The following is a 22,007-nucleotide window of genomic DNA, read 5'->3' on the forward strand; positions in this document are numbered from 1 at the left end:
ATGAGCACATTTGGTGTTGCGGCTTCAGTAGAAGTGTGATCAAAATATAAAATTAGTTATCTCATAAAATAAAAGCCTACAAAAAATTAGAAAGCCAGAATTGGCATTTTTTAGTCTCCTCACTTCACCCTCAAAATGCAAAAAAATCTATGAAAACACAGTATACCCTCCAAAACTGTACGAGTAAAAGCTGCGGCCATAACGCCCTGGCCAGGAGGACTGTACCACTGGCTCATTTTTACCACACAGTGAACCCTGTAAAAAACAAACCCCAAAATACAATGATGCAATTCTATTCTTCCACATTTTCCATGCATTTGGATGTTTTTTTTCCAGTTTTTCAGTACATTCTATGATGACATAAATGGCGTCATTCAAAAGAACAATTCATGCTGCAAAATAAAAGACTTACATGGCCATGTAGATGGGAAAATCAAAGTGTTACAGCTCTTGGCCTAAAGGGAGGAAAAAATGAAAGTACAAAAAGCAGTAAAACGTCTGCTCCCATAGGGGTAAACCGGTTACAGAAAACAGCTGCCCCCAATGCAGTTTAGAAAAAACGGACTGCGCTTTACTCCCCCTCCCCGGGTCCAGTCATGAGATTCCTCTGTCTCAGCATCCGCTATTGTCTGTCGTGCTGATATCATGTGAACAGCGCTGCAGTCAGTCAGTCAGCGCTGCTGCTCTGACAGCTTGTGAAGTCTACTCTGAGGTGACTGACCGCAGCGCTGTCCATATGTCAGTACTGCAGACAGATACCGAGAGCAGCAGAGGAGACAGTGCCGGACCTGGGGAGGAGGAGTAAAGACGTTTTGTTTGCTTTTTACAATTGCAGGCCTTCAAGGGCTGAGGTTTGGACCAAAATCTCTTCAAAAGAGTTTAGATTGAAGAGGTTCTGCTCCAAAAACCCCACCAAAAACGGATCCCGAGTGACCGCACCTACACCAGGGCACAGTCTGTTGCTGCTAATAACCTACAGGCATGTGCGCCCAGAACGTCACTCCATATTGACTATGGGCAAAGTTGCCCTCATCCATGATGGCGGACCAGGGTTTCCGCTTCCGTCCCTTCGCACGTGTTCGCTTCCTGTCTTTTCCACTCTGTCCTGACCGGGGCAGGACGGGCCGCAGACATGGCGCTGTATAACTTCAAGAAGATCACGGTGGTGCCGACCGCCAAGGTATGTGAGCCGAGACCGGGAGGTCTGCTGTGTGTACAGCCGGCGTCGTGTCAGGGGGCTGCGGCCCGACTGGTGGAAAGTGACCCGCAGGAGAGACACGTGGAGGGGCGGCCGCATGGTGCACGGTCCTGGCCGTGCTGCTGTGTGGTCATGTGACCTGGAGGGGACGCCAATAATGCCCCCAGTACCGGGATGGTGGCAGCAGCTCTGCCGGTACACTCCCCGGGGAGCCCTCCGGTGCCACTTCCCCCAATCTCCCAGTTCTGATGTCCTCAGTGCCAGCTTCACCCTAATTAATGGTGGTGACCTCCTTGATGCCCTCATGGTGCCATCTGACATGCCACCTTTCTCCCCCATTGCTGCTCCTCCCCCAAATCTCTTGAATCCAGTTGCGCGCTGCCCTCTCCTCCTGCTGCCAGCGACGTGGTGTCTAGTCCGGACACACCGGGGGGTGACTGTCGTGGTCTTTCTCAGCCTTCGAGCCCCAATCATCAAAACTTCTTTCACTCCAGTGTTCTAATAAACAGCTCAGAAAAGTTGCAAAACTTTGAGCCTTCAGTAAAGTCTTTGCGCCCTTTGCCGTTTTCACGCCAGGTGCTCGCGTCCCCATAAATCTCACTTCAGCTCTGACCGCCGCTCCCCCCCCCCTCCATCGGACGCTGACTCCCTCTCCGTCCTCAGGCGTCCCTGATTCTGTGAGACCCATGCTCTTCTCTCGGACCCTCACACTTTGCCTCCTCTCCAACGTTAGGGTCGCCGAGCTTGATGACTCTGGCTCAAACTTTTTATAACCGGCGCAAAAACATCGTTTTGTGGGAAACCATTTTGGCGTGACGTGCGACATTTCTGACTCCATTTCTTCACATCTCAAAAAGGTGACATTCTGCGCCGGCCATCAGTTTTTTTTTTGAAAGGAGTAAAGTAACTTGTGGCGACCATCTTTTATCATGTATAAAAAGTGGCAATTTGCACAAAATTCCCAATTAACGGGCAACATTTGCCACGTTGGTCTCCTGAAGTGTCCAGGGACAAGTCACAACATTCGGGGACACTGGCCCTGGAGTAAGATTAGGGGAGGTGTTACACTTCCACAGGTCCGTTGCCAGGATTTGCTCCATATTCGGTACACCCGGGATTCGGCGCATATTCTGCCATATTTGGTAAATGAGGCCATTATCTGATGATTGGATTTTGGTCGCCGTGGTCGTGTACGACGGGAAATCGGCCATTTTTAGACTATTTTTTTTTACGTCGCCAGGCTTCTGTCTTGAGTTGCGTGTGTGTGATGTCTGCCGGGAGTTAATGTCGTACGATTAACCCTTTGTGCCTGTGTCTTGCAGGACTTCATAGACCTCACGTTGTCCAAGACCCAAAGAAAGACGCCGACGGTTGTCCACAAACATTATCAGATCAACCGGATCCGGCATTTTTACATGAGAAAAGTGAAGTTCACCCAGCAAAATTACCACGACCGCCTCTCTCAGATTCTCACAGATTTCCCAAAATTGGATGTAAGTCTATTGTTTTAGGGGTTTTCTGTCTGTTGGTATGTGAGCAGGCACACAGGGCCGTATACAGGACGGTATGTTGTGCGCGTAACTGCGCACCGCTCAGTAATGATTGGATGGGTGGTCACATGATCAGGGTTTTCACAGACCTTCACCGGCTGATGTGTTCAGCGTATGATATCAGCGCCCTAGACTCAGACGATTTCCACAAATTGTGACCCTTTATGAGATCTGTCGAGGGCGCATCTATTAGCCAGAGCCCACCTAAGGTCCTAAATGGGTGAGAAAAAAGTATATGGTTGTTGTTGGTCCCTCTTTCTGGACCCCCAAGGATTAAAAGAGCTGTGGTCCCATTCCCGTTTTAGCCTTTTCCCTACATAAGTACATGTATGTTCTACATGCGGGTGCATGAATCGGGCTCGGGAGCCGTATTATTAGTGCTGGCTTCAGTAGTTTTTTTCACCGCTGCATATTTTTGTGTTCCTAAAACGCAGCGTAGTACTTTTCCAGGAAAGTGAAAGGGATTTATAGAATTCTCCTGCCCACTGTGAGGTTTTTTTTTAAAATTTTTTTCTTTTCTTTTTTTTTTTTTTTTTACACGTTGCCCCCTGCGGTGCGATTTTGAAATCCGCAGCATGTCAAGTCCTCTTGCGGTAAACTTGTGTTTTTATTTTTGGATTTTCCACATAGACTTAAATGAAATGTAGAAAATCTGCATATGAAAGAATGCACACTACACGGTAGACGTGTAGTAAAGACGCATGTAATCCTCACGTGACTGTATCAATTAAGGGTTGTCTAAGCCAAACATCAGGAAGTTTTCAAAACAAAGTACGAAGTATTCTTATTTATAGTTTGAAATAACAAAAAAAAAAAAAAACAAGTTTATGTAGCTAATTGGTTCGTAAATACTGGAGAAGTTCTGCAACATGAAAAACACACGCTAATGCTCATGGTCTCCATCCCGTCTCTGCACAGCGCCATCTTGGTGCTCCCGTGATGTTGAGCCTATGGCGGGCTGCACAGGAGACTGACAATCCTGAATTATATTACAGTATGGGGCACAAGTGATCAAACAATCTCAAATACGAGTGCCCCCCAGGGAGCCTAAAAAAAGAGAATTCAACAAAGATGAAAAAATAATAACTGTAAGACTGAATTGCCCTCATATGGCCATGGTGGCAATAAAACATAATCGTTATGTCTCTTGGAAGAAGGAGAGAAAAAAAATCTAAATCCTTCTTGGGAAGAGGATAATGGCAGGACTGTGGACTCTGTAAGCCAAACCTCCGACTCCTAAACTAAATTTCCAAAGCTCCGACTCCACAGCCCTGGTTAATGGAATGATGGATGGCCGTGCTTGGCGCCGCTCCGTTTAAAATCAGTGAGGGTCAGGACATAACCCCTCTAATGTCCCCTGTGTGCTTGATTAGTTTGTTCCCCATAATTTGCAGTCATTTGCTGAGGCTCCCACAATACGAGGTCATCTGATCACTGGGACTATAACTAAAGGGTGTCTGCAAAGCGGAGCAAGTCAATGAAGCTAGGTCTGGGGACTGCATGGATTTTTTTTATTTGTTAAACTGCCATTTATTATGACTCCATCTTCCATACACATGCATGCTCGGTTCCATCGAGCGTGCATGTGTCCTCGTTAGGAAGGCCAGATTACTGCAGCACGTGATGACCCCCCCCCCCCCCTTCTGTTTCGTACCTAAGCTAAAGGGAGTGAGGAGAGTGATGTTTGCCGACGTCCTGAATGCATCGGTGTCTTTTTCTCCCTAGGACGTACATCCGTTCTATGCAGATTTAATGAACATCCTTTACGATAAGGATCACTACAAGCTGGCACTGGGGCAAATAAACATCGCCAAGAACCTGGTGGACAAGTAAGGCCTGTCACTTGCCTTGACACTTGCATCCTGCGTTGTATTCCTTGAGCTCTTCTGACTTTATATTGTCTTAGTGTGGCCAAGGATTACGTGAGACTGATGAAATATGGAGACTCCTTGTACCGCTGTAAGCAGCTGAAGCGGGCGGCCCTGGGGCGCATGTGCACCATCATCAAGAGGCAGAAGCAGAGCTTGGAATACCTGGAGCAAGGTAACTCCGCCATACAGATGTTTCTGGAGACGCGAGATGATAATTCAAATGTTTTGGTCTCTTCCATACAGAGAAGTAACTTGGATTCGTAAACTTTTTTTTTACTCTTCACAGTGCGTCAACATCTCTCTCGTTTGCCAAGCATTGACCCCAACACTCGTACCCTGCTTCTATGCGGCTACCCAAATGTCGGGAAATCCAGCTTCATCAATAAGGTTAATAATCTTGTTTTTTTTTTTTTTAATTTGGGGATTATTTGATTATGAAGCTGATAAAAAAAAAAAAAAAATACCGCCAAGTAGTGATTTTCTTGACTGCTTTGCTTTTACATACAGCAAAGCTATATGGTGCCTCCTTGAGGTCCACTATACTGTCATAAAGCATGCTACAGTTAAAAGGATTTTAGCGCCTTTCTTGTATTTTACACATGGACCAAGTGATCTATAAAAATATTTAGTAACAGATACTTGCCTATCATTCCCCCATTGCTGCATAATTCTACAGGTCGGGTCCCCCCCATCCACAGATCTCCTCTCCTACTCTTCCAGCAATGTCCATGTAAGACCACTGTAGTTAACCAGTGGCTTCAACTTCGCCTACAGCAGAAGAGTAGGAGACCGGGCGAGTGGTTAGGCAGACTGGATCGATGGGTTAGTATCTGCTATTTAAGAGTAGCTGCACTTTTCACTAACATGAAGCAGCTTCAAAATAATTATTCTCGGAAGCACATTGTCCGGCGTAGACAGGATACTTGCTGCCAAGAACAATGATATTCTATGTGCACAGAACCTTCGTACTGGCGATCGTTCTGTGCGGTCGGCTTGTGTAAACAGGCTAGTAAGTGACAGTTGTCATATTCCATGTTGCTGAACCCCAGTGGTTCACTCGTATCCCAGCTCTGGATTCATCGTGTCTGTCACGACGTTACGATGCCCTCCGATGTGGGAACACAAACTTGGCTACACACAAGTGACTATTAAGAGAAAACGTCTTAATGATTTGTGTTTTTCAGGTGACGAGGGCAGATGTAGAGGTCCAGCCTTACGCCTTTACTACCAAGTCCTTGTTTGTCGGGCACATGGATTACAAGTACCTCCGCTGGCAGGTAAAGATCCGGGGGGGTGTGGGCAGAATGTAATATTTCCATTTACCATCTCCATGTTTCCACATTTCCACCACGTGATTTGTCTTACAATGCAGCTAATGTCAGGAGTGAATGTATAGCTGAGATCTCCATTCTGCTGCAGGGAGTTCTAGTAGAACAGTCTTAGCGCATAGAGTAGTGACTACTGCAGCTTTATCGCCTTGATGGCTAGCTGGGAGCTGTGTGATCATGATTAACAGGTCGGACCAGTGGTATGATTAAGACGCTGGCTTGATCTGTGTTCTCTGATGCAAGTGGAGGTCGGCTTTACCTTAGCAGCATTGGAGGAGTACAAGGGTGCTGAAAATGGCTGTATCCAGCTATAAGTGTTGCTTACAAGCTCCTCTCCACCTGCGGCTGTTAATTCACATGATTGCTGTCTAAGGGAGGAACACGACATGATGTAAGCTTGTCATGTCGTGAAGGGGTTAACGTGCTGCTTGCAGAACAGATACGGTTTTCAACCTGACAGGTTCCCTTTAAATGTCACTTTTAGAAAGTCCCGTATAAATGGGAGCAATCAATCAGAGCTAGTTCAGCACAGCGGGCGCCTGCCCTGTACTGACCCTGCGCCATACACCCGCACTCTCAACGTGTGATAGACATGGCCTTCACATTTCAGGAAGGCATTAATTTAAAGGTAGAAATGAACCGCTTTCCATAAAATGTAATTTATTTTTAGATGCTGATTTGTATCAGTACATTTATAACCTAGTTCACATGCGACTTCTTGGAAAATATCATTGCTACTGTGAAATGACTGACACTTGTCATGGGGCACATTTCAGGTAGTGGACACCCCTGGGATTCTGGATCATCCCCTGGAGGACAGGAACACCATCGAGATGCAGGCAATCACTGCCCTGGCTCACCTCCGGGCTGCCGTCCTGTACGTCATGGATGTGTCGGAGCAGTGTGGACACACTATAGAGCAGCAGCTGGAGCTCTTCAGCAACATCCGTCCTCTGTTCTCCAATAAGGTGAGTCCCGTCATCAGATGCTGGAGACTGGCGGTAACACGGTAAAGCAAAACTTACCATCTTTATTTTTCCCTCGTAGCCTCTCATTATCGTTCTGAATAAGTGTGACGTGAAGCGCGTCTCTGAGCTCGAAGAACAACAACAGGTAAGAACATGTGACTCCTCGAAAATACTGTATCGCAAAACGAAGGACCGCCGAAGTCATAGCTATGATGGTGCGGAATGAAAAGCATCAGTGAGGTGGATCATAAAGATCGGCACTAGAAATGACATCACTGGCGAATCGTGTCCTCGTTAAATCTGCAAACATTTAGGCTATGTGCACACGTAGATTTCGGTCCTGCGGATATTTCCGCGTGGATTTGGAAAAATCTGCAGGTAAATTCTCAGGTCAAAAGACCTGCAGATTAGCCTGCGGTTTCACACCTCTACAATGGAGGTGTGAAACCGCAGTGGAATCCGCACAAAGAATTGACATGCTGCGGATTTGAACTCGCAGCAAATCCGCACGGAAAAATCCGCAGCATGCACACAGCGTTTTCCAGTTTACCATTGAAAACAATGGTACTGTACAGCGCACCTAAATCTGCTGCGGACCCGCAGAGCCTGAAACGCTGCGGATCCGCAGCAGAATCTGCACCGTGTGCACATGGCCTTATAAACAAGCTGTCGAGAGATCTGGTCTTTGTAAATGTATTCCCTGAGCAAACGTTCATTTGTGGCTTGATCTCCTCTTTTAGGTGGATATTAAAGAACTTATCAGTTTTTGAGGACAATTTTTTTTTTTTTTTTTTTTATATATAGATGTAATTCAGACTAAAAATCCTTTTTGTAATTTGGTTTCATGTTGCATCGTTTGCCTTCTATAAGTCTCTGTGTTGCACTGTCTAGTGCTGCAGAATGAGCTACCTGTGAATCCATCTGTCGGCCGGGAAGTTTGTACATATTACCTGTCTGTACGTTTCAGAACTGGTAGTTCTCTAGATGTCTTATGTGCTCACTTGGCTCTCCGATTGCACAGAATTTAGTGTAAGGACGGAATCGTGCAGCATATCGTCCTGATTCTGGAGAAGTTTCATGATATCCCAGCACCAAAGAGGCAAATTTTCTGCAGTTTCAGAATCTTAAGAAATGAGCAATTATAAGGAACATTCTGAGATCTGTGCTTGTGTATAACCCATTGCCTGCACTTTATGAAAAGTAACATGTTGGTCTTTCTTTTTTTTTTGCAGAAAATCTTTAAGGACTTTGAGAATGAGGGCCTGCCGATAATCGAGACCAGCACCCTCACAGAGGAAGGCGTCATCCAAGTCAAGACTGAGGTTTGCTGACCTTGTAATCGTGGCTGCGAGCAGTCTTCTCAGGGCTGTGGAATATAATGACTGTTTTCCTCTCTTCTGATCTCAGGCGTGTGACAGACTGCTGGCTTATAGAGTGGAAACCAAGATGAAGGGGAACAAAGTAAATGATGTCCTGAACAGGCTGCACCTGGCGGTACCAAATAAGCGGGATGAGAAGGTGAGAGCGCAGAGGACATTTACTAACTGGATGTAATAAGACGGGTCACTTACATTAAATGGGTTCTTCTGTCCCCACAATGGGTGATAACTTACCATCTGACCACTCTGAGCTTTTATCTTCTAGAGTGGAGCGGCAATGCGAATTGGGCTCTGTTTGTTCCTTATGGGGCTGCCAAGTTCTTCACTCCGCTTTTTTCCGGTAACCCCATAGAGAAAGATTGGTGTCGCAGTCAGGACGTCTGACCTGTTGCAAAATTTTCTAATGGGGTCCAAAATTCTCCATTGTGCCGAGTTTCCAGCTGAGGGATATCCACCAATCAGCAAGTTGTCACCCATCAAGGTGATAACTTTTTTTTTTTTTTTTTTCTTTTCACCAGACCCTTTAAGTATGAGGGTATAATGATTGACTTATTACTGTACTGACCATAAAGAGAGAGGTTTTTTTTTTTTGTTTTTTTTTTATACGTTAACCATTCAGTTAAACCATTTTTAATCTTCCACTTGTTGGACTGTCAATATACAGAAAAACTTGTAAACTTGGTCCACTAAGAAGAGTAAGGGTACATTTGCAATTGGTGTATTTGCCTGGCTTGTACATCAAATGTATTCTTGGGCCCATGTTCACCCAAAAAACAACCATGATAAGCTGTAAGGAAAAACATATACAAAGGCGTCTGTCAGGAAATCCTCCGATGAGAACGCACCTCTCAATTGCGTTCAGTTCTCAGGACAGTGTGTTACCTGTGGGACATTGACCCTATATTGACTCTTTATTCGTATTAGAAATGTATCAGGATTCGTCTTGCTTTTGACATCTGAAGATTGTTCTATTAACCATCTGCTCACTCTTTCTATCCTCCTTCTAGTCGCAGGAGACATTGCTCCCAACCCTGGTCCCCCATGTTATAGAAAGTCAAACCCCCCAACTGCTACACTTAGAAACCCCTCTAATCTGATTAATATTCCCTGCCTGCCATCTGTCTCTCTTAATTGTGCACTTTGGAATTCTCGCTCAGTGTGTAACAAACTCTCCTTCATCCATGACTACTTCCTTTCTAATTCTCTTAACCTCCTGGCTCTTACTGAAACCTGGATCCAGCAGTCAGACACTACCGCTGCTGCTGCTCTTTCATACGGGGGGCTACACTTCTCTCATACCCCAAGATTAGACAATAGAGCAGGTGGCGGCGTTGGTCTGCTCCTATCATCAAAATGTACATTTCAGGTTATCCCTCAAGTACCCTCACTTGTCTTCCCTTCTTTTGAGGTCCATGCTGTCAGACTCTACACCCCCTTCTCCATGCGAGTGGCGGTGGTGTATCGTCCTCCCGGCCCCTCCCATCAGTTCCTGGATCATTTTGCCACTTGGCTTCCACATTTTCTCTCCTGTGACATCCCTACCCTCATCATGGGAGATTTCAACATCCCCATTGCTCTTCCCCTCTTACCATCTGCTACTCACCTTTTATCTCTAACCTCCTCATTTGGCCTTTCGCAGCTTACTAATTCTCCAACGCATGAAGACGGAAACTCACTCGACTTGGTCTTCTCTCAGCTTTGTGCAGTGGATGATTTTGCAAACTCCCCTCTCCCGCTCTCTGACCACAATCTTCTTTCATTCTCTATCAAGAACTGCCAGGCTGCTCAGGTCACCCCCACTGTCCATATTTATAGAAACATACAGGCCATTAACACCCAGAAACTTATGAAGAACTTGCAGTCTTCATTGGCCCCTATCTCCTCCCTCTCTTGTCCTGATTCTGCATTGAAGCATTACAATGAAACACTTCAGTGCCCTGGATGAATTTGTACCTCCTACACATAGAACACCACAACACAGACGGCGACAACCCTGGCACACGGTGCAAACACGTTTCCTGCAGCGGTGCTCCAGGTGCGCCGAACGTCTGTGGAGAAAATCCAATCTACACAAAGATTTCATCCATTTTAAGTTTATGCTTAGAACATACAACACTGCCCTTCACCTCTCCAAACAAACCTATTTCAACACCCTCATCACCTCACTGTCAAATAACCCGAAACGTCTCTTTGACACTTTTCATTCTCTACTCAATCCAAGAGTACAGGCCCCAACCACGGAGCTCAGAGCTGACGATCTGGCCAATTACTTCAAAGAAAAAATTGACCAGATTCGACAGGAAATTATCTCCCAATCACCTCATACCATGCACTGTCCTCCCTCCCCCACCGCATCTAGCTCACTCTCTGATTTTGAACCAGTCACAGAAGAAGTAAGCAGGCTCCTTGCATCTTCTCGCCCAACTACTTGCACCAGTGACCCATTTCCGTCACATCTCCTCCAGTCCCTTTCCCCTGCTGTCACCCCTCACCTAACTAAAATATTTAACCTCTCTCTCTCTTCTGGTATTTTTCCCTCCTCATTTAAGCATGCCATCATACATCCACTACTTAAAAAACCATCCCTCGACCAAAACTGTGCCGCTAACTATAGACCTGTCTCTAATCTTCCCTTCATCTCTAAACTCCTGGAACGCCTGGTCCACTCCCGTCTTATCCGCTATCTCTCAGAAAACTCTGTTCTCGACCCTCTCCAATCCGGTTTCCGCTCTTTACACTCCACTGAAACTGCCCTCACTAAAGTCTCTAATGATCTGCTAACAGCTAAATCAAATGGTCATTACTCCATGCTAATTCTCTTGGATCTCTCTGCAGCATTCGACACTGTGGATCATCAGCTCCTCCTCACTATGCTCCGTTCCATTGGCCTCAAGGACACCGTTCTCTCCTGGTTCTCCTCCTATCTCTCTGACCGCTCCTTTTACTGTATCTTTTGCCGTTTCCTCCTCCTCTCACCTTCCCCTTACTGTTGGGGTCCCCCAAGGATCGGTTCTAGGCCCCCTCCTCTTCTCCTTTTACACTGCCCCTATTGGTCAAACAATCAGTTGATTTGATTTCCAGTACCATCTCTATGCTGATGACACCCAATTATACGCTTCTTCTCCTGACATCACGCCAGCCTTTCTACAAAACACCGGCGATTGTCTAAACGCTGTGTCTAACATCATGTCCTCACTATATCTGAAACTGAACCTGTCAAAGACTGAACTCCTGGTGTTTCCTCCCTCTACTAATGTACCTATACCCGGCATTGCTATTTCTGTGTGTGGCTCCACTATTACTCCCCAGCAACAGGCCCTCTGTCTTGGGGTCATACTTGATTCCGAGCTTTCCTTTGCCCCCCACATTCGATCACTGGCTCGCTCTTGTCATCTGCACCTCAAAAACATTTCTAGAATTCGACCTTTTCTTACTTTTGACTCTGCAAAAACTCTTACTGTTTCTCTTATTCATTCTCGTCTCGACTATTGTAACTCTCTTCTAATCGGTCTCCCTCTTACCAAACTCTCCCCTCTCCAATCTGTTTTGAATGCTGCAGCCAGGATCATATTCCTCACCAATCGTTACACCGATGCCTCTACCTTGTGCCAGTCATTACACTGGCTACCCATCCACTCCAGAATTCAGTATAAACTTATTACCCTCACCCACAAAGCCCTCCATGGCTCAGCACCACCCTACATCTCCTCCCTTGTTTCAGTATACCATCCTACCCGCGCCCTCCGTTCTGCTGATGACCTGAGGTTAGCATCCTCAATAGTCAGAACCTCCCACTCCCGTCTCCAAGACTTTACACGTGCCGCGCCAATTCTTTGGAATGCACTTCCCAGGTCAATATGATTAGTCCCCAATCCCCACAATTTTAAGCGTGCCCTGAAAACGCATTTATTCAGACTGGCCTATCGCCTCAACACATTAACCTAATCTATCCCTGTGTGGCACAGCCAAAAGTTTTACCATAACCAGATTTCCCGCATCATGTTCCCACATGCTTTATGCATCTATTAGCCCTCTGTGTCTGTACTGTCACACACTTAACATTATGGCTGGTCCATACAATCAGGGCAACTGTTACCACCCACCTTTCGTGTCTACCTCTTTCCTCATAGACTGTAAGCTTGCGAGCAGGGCCCTCATTCCTCTTGGTACTTGTTATAATCTACTGTATGTGATTATTGTTATGCTGTAATGTCTATTGTCTGTACAATTCCCCTCTGAAATGTAAAGTGCTGCGGAATATGTCGGCGCTATAAAAATAAAATTTATTATTATTATTAAGGGGCGCTACCCTAATGTAATATGGCTAATTTTGTTTCAGGAAAGGCCGCCATTTATACCAGAGGGAGCAGCATTAAGAAGGAAACGTATGGATACTGAAGCTCCTAAGAAAAGATTGGTTAGTGGTTTTTCCTTTCTCCTCAGTGTTTGTGTCGCATGCTAAGGCTATGTGCACACGCTGCGGTTTTTGCTGCGGTTCCGCTGCGGTTTTGGCCCTGCGGAACTGCAGCAGTTCCGCAGACATGGTACAGTACCATGTAACCCTATGGGTTTTAAAAAGCGCTGTGCTCACGCTGCTGTTTTTTCCGCGCGGTTTATAAACTGCAGCCTGTCAATTGTTTGCGGATTCCGCTGCGGTTTCACACCTTTAACATTGTACAGGTGTGAAACCGCAGGGCAAAACCGCAGGTCACTTTACCTGCGGTTTTACCTGCGGTTCCGCACAGAAAAACCCACAGGTGAATCCGCAGCGCGTGCACATAGCCTAAGGCTGTTTTTACACAGCAGAGATTTTGCCATAGGCCATATCCATTACTTGCTGTTTCTCTTTAGAAATAGAAATCCAAGACTAAAAAACAGCTTATGTGCATGCAGATTTCACCCCATTTTAAAGGTGTGCACAGAGCGGCTATTGTCACCCCTTGCTATACACTTAGTGGCGGCTGTATACACACCCCGGCACTGTGACGGCCATCTCTGCGGTGTATCTGTGCAGAGTGAGCGGTCAGTGCTGGGGTGTGTATACAGCTGCCACTAACTGTATAGTGAGGGGTGACTGTATCGGCTTCTTCCTTTCCCCCCATGATTGTAAGTCGGCGGCTCCTGGGAGGGAACATTCATTTTCTCCTAGTACTTGCACTTTCAGAAAGGTGTAACCCTATGTACATGTAGATTAACCCTAACCCTATGCCTGCAAGTAAACAGGGTTTGCCAAAATGACATTTTCCAATGAATTAAAGTGGCTATATCATGCAGAATCTGAAACCATACTTAATGACTTTAACAATCCATGCCATTTCCATTTTTTTGCAATGAGGGATAAAGTATTCCATTTCCTTTCATTAGCTGCTGAATATCAGTAGTGTCTGTCAGGACTTTGTCACTGGATCTGCCCCTAAATCCTGATAAAATCCTGAAGAGGTTTCGTTTCCTAATGTGTGGGGTTTTTTTTTGTGACTTTTAGGAGAAAGACCTTGAAATGGAGTTGGGCGATGACTATATCCTGGATCTGCAGAGTAAGTATCAGCGCTGAGATGATCTAGTCCCAAACAGAAGTGTGTGAATTTTTGGGATGTTTTTAGTTCTGCGTATTCACAAATTAGAAACGGTTTTAACATTTAGTTTTGCTTTCCTTTCAAGAATACTGGGATCTTATGAACCCATCAGAGAAATACGACCGTATCCCAGAAGTGTGGCAAGGACATAACATTGCCGATTACATAGATCCTGAAATTATGAAGGTAAGTTTAGGTAAATCGTCATGTCAGTAGTCGAAGTGGCTATTGCTTTTTCTAGTTACCAGTTGGTAGTAGAAACCTTTTACCTTACCTAAAGGAGTATTCCGGTCTAAGCAAGTTACCACATGTCCACTGGATAAGTGATAACTGTTGGGGACCACTGCTGGGACCTTCATCCAATTCATCTAGGCTATAGCCTTGGGTCCAGGGGAGCAATTAGACACAAGTTCTGGAGATTCTGATCTCAGAGGTGGTACCCATAGTGATCACTAGAGTTTGATGGAAATCGTTTTGCAGGATCCAGTCCAGCGGCTGGGTCAGGGATGTTACTGTCGAACACAAGCCCTGAGAACTGCCTCCTACCCATCAGCATCTGCAGCTCCTTCGGTTTATTACCTGGCCTGGTGCGACTTCACATGCATCACGCCACAACAATGACTTTGCGCCAGGCTGGCTATTCAGAAGAAAAGCCACATATTTTGGGGAGTAAGACGCAGTCCCCAAGGCTCCTGTCCTGACCGCCACAGATTACTGACCTGGCTGCTGGATCGGGGTCCTAGGAATCGGTTTGCACAAATTCTAATGATCTCCTATCCTTAAGTAAAATCAGCAATTCAGTGTAAGGATCCTGCAAACTGAAGCATAGAATGGCTTAAACTATTCTGGATGATTTGGGAGAAGAGGGAGATTTTAAGGATGTTAGTGGAACTTTGCTTTACAGGAAAGTTAGTGAACTAGCGCCAAGTCTTGCAATGGTTATCTAGTGAACCTCTACAAATGCTTTACCACTTACAGCTCTTTTAAAGAGGTTGAAATAGTATAGGAAAAGGGTTAGCTCCCCTCCCCCATTGAAACAGACCCACTACTTCCCATGGGCTTTCTGCAGTTCACCAACATTGACTGCAATGGAGCAGTGTGGTTCCTGGACATGGTGAGCAAGTGATGTTTATCAATTAATTGTCTCATCTCCATCATGTTTTTTTTGGCAGAAATTAGAAGAGTTGGAAAAAGAGGAAGAGCTGAAGGAAAGAGCTGGTGAATATGACAGTGATCTTGAAAGCGAGGATGAAGAAATGGCAGAAATTCGCCAGCTAGCCAAGCAAATTCGTAACAAGAAAAAACTAAAAGTTCTAGAGTCAAAAGAAAAAGATATTCACGGTCCACGACTCCCAAGAACTGCGAAAAAGGTAAGAGCCTCCCCATCGAGGTTTACCCAGTCATGGATGAAATCATGTGCAGGTTGTAGAATCTGCCGCAGAAATCTGTGTTATGGCATTTATGCTAAAAAAAAAAAAAAAAGCATGGTAACTTTTATTCATTTTTTTTTCAGGTGCAACGCAAGACATTAGAGAAGGAGATGAGTGATCTTGGGCTCGATATGACTGAGAAAGATGAGGTAAGAAAACAGTGAATCCTGGTATCCAATAATTGATTATTGCTTCATTCTATCATTTTTTGGAGTCATATATGGAGCTAACGTCACAAGATCACCCCGCTCTGACCAGAAAGAGTGCTGATAACTGAGACAAGATCACCGTGACATCTTACTGCTTGAACGCTGCCAACCAGGAATAGTTTCAGCGCTGTTTTCATTCAGATGCGTGATATCTTGCCCTGTATCACTTCGGATTATAGGATGGTATATAAATGGAGACGCATAGATTGGAGACATAGGACTGCTGTGGTTTTCTGTCCCATAGTAGCTTCGGGATAGTCATGACGTGCTAGGTTTATACAATTGTGACACATTCATTTAAAACAATTTGTGCTGCAAATATTATAAATCTTTTAGAAAAGCTGTAGAAAATAAATCTCTAAATCCTATTACTATTAATGGGATTATTTATGGTGTTACTTTCAGACCCATTATGCAACACAAGCAAGATCCAGGAGTGTGCAAAGGAAACGAAAACGCGACGAATCTGAACCTCCAACGTCTGTCACCCGCAGCAGGAGCAACTCAAAACCCCCACGAGATCAGTCTGGGGTTCGTGATGCAAAGGTTGGTGCCCCCCCTTATTACTACTGATTGTCGTAACAAGTTATCCCCAGACAGTCCCAGCATCACTGCAGCATATTGATTGAGGGAGAATCTGTCATTTGCCAAAAATGTTACGTTCTTCCTGCTGTTCTCTTCAATCTGTGCCCATCTTTCCTTTATTTATTTTTTTGCTCCTTGTATATAAATCTAGTTTTATTAGCCATGGGAGTATGATCCTAATGTCTTCTTGAGGATCACACCATCTTGTATGTTTACATAGAAGGAAGAGGGGGTCATACCAAAGGAACAGAAGAAAAACCATTCCAGATTCAGGATATATTTATAGAAAGTGATGAGTGAACGTGCTTGGATAAGGCGATAACTGAGCATGCTCGTGTGCTAACCGGGCGTCTTCTGCATGCTCGAAAAATTTGCTAACAAACAGGCAATCGCCCCGTGTTGTGACTGTCTTAACAGCTGCAGCGACTAGAGCATTTTTTTTTTTTCAAGCAGGCCAAAAATACTGTATTAACCTGTTCCCGACCTGTGACACAGCGTATGCGTCATGAAAGTCGGTGCCAATCCGACCTATGACGCATACCCTGTGTCATGAATTCAAAGCCCCCCTGCGGGTCGGGTGACCGGGGTCAATGAAAGGTCACCTGACCCGCAGATACAGGGGCTTTGTAATTCACCACAGGGGGCGTGGCTTTGCCCCCACGTGGCTACGATCGCTCTGATTGGCTGTTAAAAGTGAAGCAGCCAATCAGAGCGATAGTAATATTTCATCAATGAAAATTGATGAAATTCTACAATCCAGCCATGGCCGATGCTGCAGTAGCATCGGACATGGCTGGAGACACTGATTCGATCAAAACCCCGCTGTCATCATCTGACCCCCCCCCCCCCCCATTCCCTTCGCTCCCCGCCATCTTCCGATAACCCCCTCACCCACTCTCACCGCCCCCGGCACCTTCTAAGTCCCCCCCCGTCGCTCCCGGTGTCCGGCGGGTCCGGTTCATGGGCGCCGCCATCTTTGAAAATGGCGGGCGCATGCGCAGTGCGCCCGCCCGAATCTGCCGGCTGCAGATTCCATTATTTCATTTTGATCACTCTCACAGTGATCAAAATGAAATAAAAAGTAAATGAACCCCCCGATTATCACCCCCATAGGTAGGCATAACTAATAAAATAAAGAAAATATTTTTATTTTTTTTTTCCATTAGGGTTAGGGTTGGAAAGAGGGTTAGGGTTGGAAAGAGGGTTAGGGTTGGAAAGAGGGTTAGGGTTGGAAAGAGGGTTAGGGTTGGAAAGAGGGTTAGGGTTGGAAAGAGGGTTAGGGTTGGAAAGAGGGTTAGGGTTGGAAAGAGGGTTAGGGTTGGAAAGAGGGTTAGGGTTGGAAAGAGGGTTAGGGTTGGAAAGAGGGTTAGGGTTGGAAAGAGGGTTAGGGTTGGAAAGAGGGTTAGGGTTGGAAAGAGGGTTAGGGTTGGAAAGAGGGTTAGGGTTAGAATTAGGGTTAAGGTTGGAGTTAGGGTTGGAGTTAGGGTTAGGGTTGGAGTTAGGGTTAGGGTTGGAGTTAGGGTTAGGGTTGGAGTTAGGGTTAAGGTTGGAGTTAGGGTTAAGGTTGGAGTTAGGGTTAAGGTTGGAGTTAGGGTTAAGGTTGGAGTTAGGGTTAAGGTTGGAGTTAGGGTTAAGGTTGGAGTTAGGGTTAAGGTTGGAGTTAGGGTTAAGGTTGGAGTTAGGGTTAAGGTTGGAGTTAGGGTTAAGGTTGGAGTTAGGGTTAAGGTTGGAGTTAGGGTTAAGGTTGGAGTTAGGGTTAAGGTTGGAGTTAGGGTTAAGGTTGGAGTTAGGGTTAAGGTTGGAGTTAGGGTTAAGGTTGGAGTTAGGGTTAAGGTTGGAGTTAGGGTTAAGGTTGGAGTTAGAATTAGGGTTAGGCTTGTGGTTAGGGTTAAGGTTGGAGTTAGAATTAGGGTTAGGCTTGTGGTTAGGGTTATGGATAGGGTTGGGATTGGGGTCAGGGATGTGTTGGGGTTAGGGTTGAAGTTAGAATTGTGGGGTTTCCACTGTTTAGGCACATCAGGGGGTCTCCAAACGCGACATGGTGCAACCATTGATTCCAGCCAATTTTGCGTTCAAAAAGTCAAACAGTGATCCCTCCCTTCCAAGCCCCGACGTGTGCCCAAACAGTGGTTTACCCCCACATATGGGGTATCGGCGTACTCAGGAAAAATTGCACAACAACTTTTGGGGACTAATTTCTCCTATTACCCTTGGGAAAATAAAAAAATTGGGGGCTAAAAAATTATTTTTGTGGAAAAAAATGTTTTTTTCATTTTCACGTCTCTGCATTATAAACTTCTGTGAAGCACTTGGGGGTTGAAAGTGCTCACCATACATCTACATAAGTTCCTTGGAAGGTCTAGTTTCCAAAATGGGGTCACTTGTGGGGGGTTTCCACTGTTTAGGCACATCAGGGGCTCTGCAAACGTAATGACGACCGCAGACTATTCCATCAAAGTCTGCATTTCAAAACGTCACTACTTCCATTCCGAGCCCTGATGTGTGCCCAAACAATGGTCCCTCCCCACATATTGGGTACCAGCGTACTCAGGACAAACTGGACAACAACTTTTGGGGTCCAATTTCTCCTGTTACCATTGTGAAAATAAAAAATTGCGGGCTAAAAAATTATTTTTTGAGAAAAAAAAGATTTTTTATTTTCACGGTTCTGCGTTATAAACTTCTGTGAAGCACTTGGGGGTTCAAAGTGTTGCTCACCACACATCTAGATAAATTCCTTGGGTGGTCTAGTTTCCAAAATGGGGTCACTTGTGGGGGGTTTCCACTGTTTAGGCACATCAGAGGCTCTGCAAACGTAACATGATGCCCGCAGACCATTCGATCAAGTCGGTATTTCAAAACGTCACTACTTCCCTTCCGATCCCCGACGTGTGCCCAAACAGTGGTCCCTCCCCACATATGGGGTATCAGAGTACTCAGGACAAACTGGACAACAACTTTTGGGGTCCAATTTCTCCTGTTACCCTTGTGAAAATAAAAAATTGCGAGCTAAAAATTAATTTTTTGAGGAAAAAAAAAGATTTTTTATTTTTATGGCTCTGCGTTACAATTTTCTGTGAAGCACTTCGGGGTTCTAGGTGCTCACCATACATCTAGGCAAGTTCCTTATGGGGTCTAGTTTCCAAAATGGGGTCACTTGTGGGGGGTTTCCACAGTTTAGGTAAATCAAGGGCTCTGCAAATGTAACATGATGCCCGCAGACCATTCCATCAAAGTCTGCATACCAAAACGTCACTACTTCCCTTTCGAGCCCTGACGTGTGCCCATACAGTGGTCATCCCGCACATATGGGGTATCAGCGTACTCGGGACAAACTGGACAACAACTTTTGGGGTCCAATTTATCCTAGTACCCTTGTGAAAATAAATTGCCAACTAAAAAAAATTTTTTTTAGGAAAAAAAAAAGATTTTTTATTTTTACTGCTCTGCATTATAAACTTCTGTGAATCACCTGGGGGTTCAAAGTGCTCACTATGCATCTAGATAAGTTCCTTAGGGGGTCTAGTTTCCAAAATGGGGTCATTTGTGGGGGAGCTCCAAAGTTTAGGCACACAGGGTCTCTCCAAACACGACATGGTGTCCGCTAACGATTGGAGCTAATTTTCATTTCAAAAAGTCAAATGGCGCTCATTCCCTTCTGCGCCCTGCCGTGCACCCAAACGGTGAGCCCCCCCCCCCCACATATGGGGTACCAGCGTACTCAGGACAATCTGGACAACAACTTTTGTGGTCCAATTTCTCTTGTTACCCTTGTGAAAATAAAAAAATAGCGTGCTAAAAAATCATTTTTGAGGAAAAAAAAATGATTTTTTATTTTCACTGCTCTATGTTCTAAACTTTTGTGAAGCACTTGGGGGTTCAAAGTGCTCACTACACATCTAGATAAGTTCCTTAAGGGGTCTAGTTTCCAAAATGGTGTCACTTGTGGGGGAGCTCCAATGTTTAGGCACACAGGGGCTCTCCAAACGCGACATGGTGTCCGATAACGATTGGAGCTAATTTTCCATTCAAAAAGTCAAATGGTGCTCCTTCCCTTCCGGGCCCTGCCGTGCACCCAAACAGTGGTTTATGACCACATATGAGGTATCGGTGTACTCAGGAGAAATTGCCCAACAAATTTTAGGATCCATTTTATCCTGTTGCCCATGTGAAAATGAAAAAACTGAGGCTAAAAGATAATTTTTGTGAAAAAAAGTACTTTTTTTTTTTTTACGGATCAATTTGAGAAGCACCTGGAGGTTCAAAGTGATCACTATGCATCTAGATAAGTTCCTCAGGGGGTCTAGTTTCCAAAATGGGGTCACTTGTGGGGGAGCTCCAGTGTTTAGGCGCACAGGGGCTCTCCAAACACGACATGGCAAGCGCCAAATATTCCAGCATATTTTCCATTCAAAAAGTCAAATGGCGCTCCTTACCTTCTGAGCTCTGCCATGTGCCCAAACAGTGGTTTATGACCACATATGAGGTATCGGTGTACTCAGGGGAAATTGCCCAACAAATTTTAGGATCCATTTTATCCTGTTACCCATGTGAAAATGAAAAAATTGATGCTGAAAGAAAATTTGTGTTGGAAAAATTAAAATGTCCATTTTTTTCCTTCCACATTGCTTTAGCTGCTGTGAAACACCTGAAGGGTTAATAATCTTCTTGAATGTGGTTTTGAGTAGCTTGAGGCGTTCAGTTTTTAGAATAGTGTCACTTTTGGGTATTTTCTGCCATATAGACCCCTCAAAGTGACTTCAAATGTGAGGTGGTCCCTAAAAAAAAATGGTTTTGCAAATTTTGTTGTAAAAATGAGAAATCACTGGTCAACTTTTAACCCTTATAACTTACTAACAAAAAAATATTTTGCTTCCAAAATTGTGCTGATGTAAAGTAGATATGTGGGAAATGTTTAGTAACTATTTTGTGTCACATAACTCTCTAGTTTAACAGAATAAAAATTCAAAATTTTCACTAAATTTCTGATTTTTTCACAAAAACGCAAAAATTATCGACCTAAATTTACCACTAACATGAAGCCCAATATGTCACGAATAAATCTCAGAATCGCTAGGATGCGTTGAAGCGTTCCAGAGTTATTACCTCATAAAGAGACACTGGTCAGAATTGCAAAAAATGGCCTGGTCATTAAGGTCAAAATAGGCTGGGTCATGGAGGGGTTAAGTCATGAGCATGCTCAAATGACACCGTATCCGAGCACGCTCGCTCATCACTAGTCTTGGAGCTTTTTTTTTTTTTTTTCTACATTGCAATTATAACAGGGGCGATGGTTGGCCTCCTGGTAATAAGTGACTTCTTATGCAGGGTGCCTTGTGTACCTTGAGTCATGTTCTGTTCACAACTTCTTGTAACGACATCATACATTTTGTGTTTACCCTCTTGTTTCTTAGATGGCCAAGAAAGCAAAGACAATCATGAAGAAATCTCAGAGGAAAATGAATAGAATGGGCAAGAAGGGAGAATCTGACAGACACGTGTATGATCTGAAGCCCAAACACTTACTGGTTGGCAAGAGGAAATCTGGTTCCACAGACCGAAGATAATGGTGTTCACATGCGCAGCCTCCATCATGATCTGCTGCAGAAAGAACATTGTACAAGGAGTGAGTGCCATCCTCATAGACTTCTCCTACCACAATGTGTCTGCCCTATAGACCTTCAGCACATTGGCTTCACGGATCAGACTCTGTTCTGGACTTCACCACCCATCAGACTAGGCCTTGTATTTCTAAAAATGAAGTCTGGAACATCTGATATTTATTCATTAGTTTTTCTTTCAGAGTTATTTTTAATCGGTATCTGGAAATCGCCATTTGCAGCCTTATTTCACAGAAGTAGAGAATATTCCAGCGTCTCTTTGCTCAAGACAATGAAATAAAACTTTTGTGCCGAC

At 44.8% G+C, this 22,007-nt stretch overlaps 1 protein-coding gene across 1 annotated transcript; it reads left to right on the forward strand.

Moving 5' to 3' along the window:
- The first annotated feature begins 1,021 nt into the window (after positions 1-1,021).
- On the forward strand, positions 1,022-22,006 carry GTPBP4 (GTP binding protein 4). The gene is made up of 17 exons (XM_073581636.1): positions 1,022-1,180; positions 2,521-2,691; positions 4,474-4,577; positions 4,655-4,791; positions 4,906-5,006; positions 5,804-5,896; positions 6,724-6,915; positions 6,995-7,060; positions 8,148-8,237; positions 8,323-8,433; positions 12,634-12,711; positions 13,777-13,828; positions 13,953-14,053; positions 15,040-15,237; positions 15,381-15,446; positions 15,912-16,052; positions 21,506-22,006. The coding sequence occupies exons 1-17, from the start codon at positions 1,133-1,135 to the stop codon at positions 21,656-21,658; spliced, it is 1,902 nt and encodes a 633-aa protein (XP_073437737.1). The 5' UTR covers positions 1,022-1,132; the 3' UTR covers positions 21,659-22,006.
- Position 22,007: the final 1 nt, after the last annotated feature.

Source organism: Dendrobates tinctorius, unplaced genomic scaffold (assembly GCF_039654945.1).
Source record: "Dendrobates tinctorius isolate UK_male_01 unplaced genomic scaffold, ASM3965494v1 ptg000070l, whole genome shotgun sequence".
Lineage (NCBI taxonomy): Eukaryota > Metazoa > Chordata > Amphibia > Anura > Dendrobatidae > Dendrobates > Dendrobates tinctorius.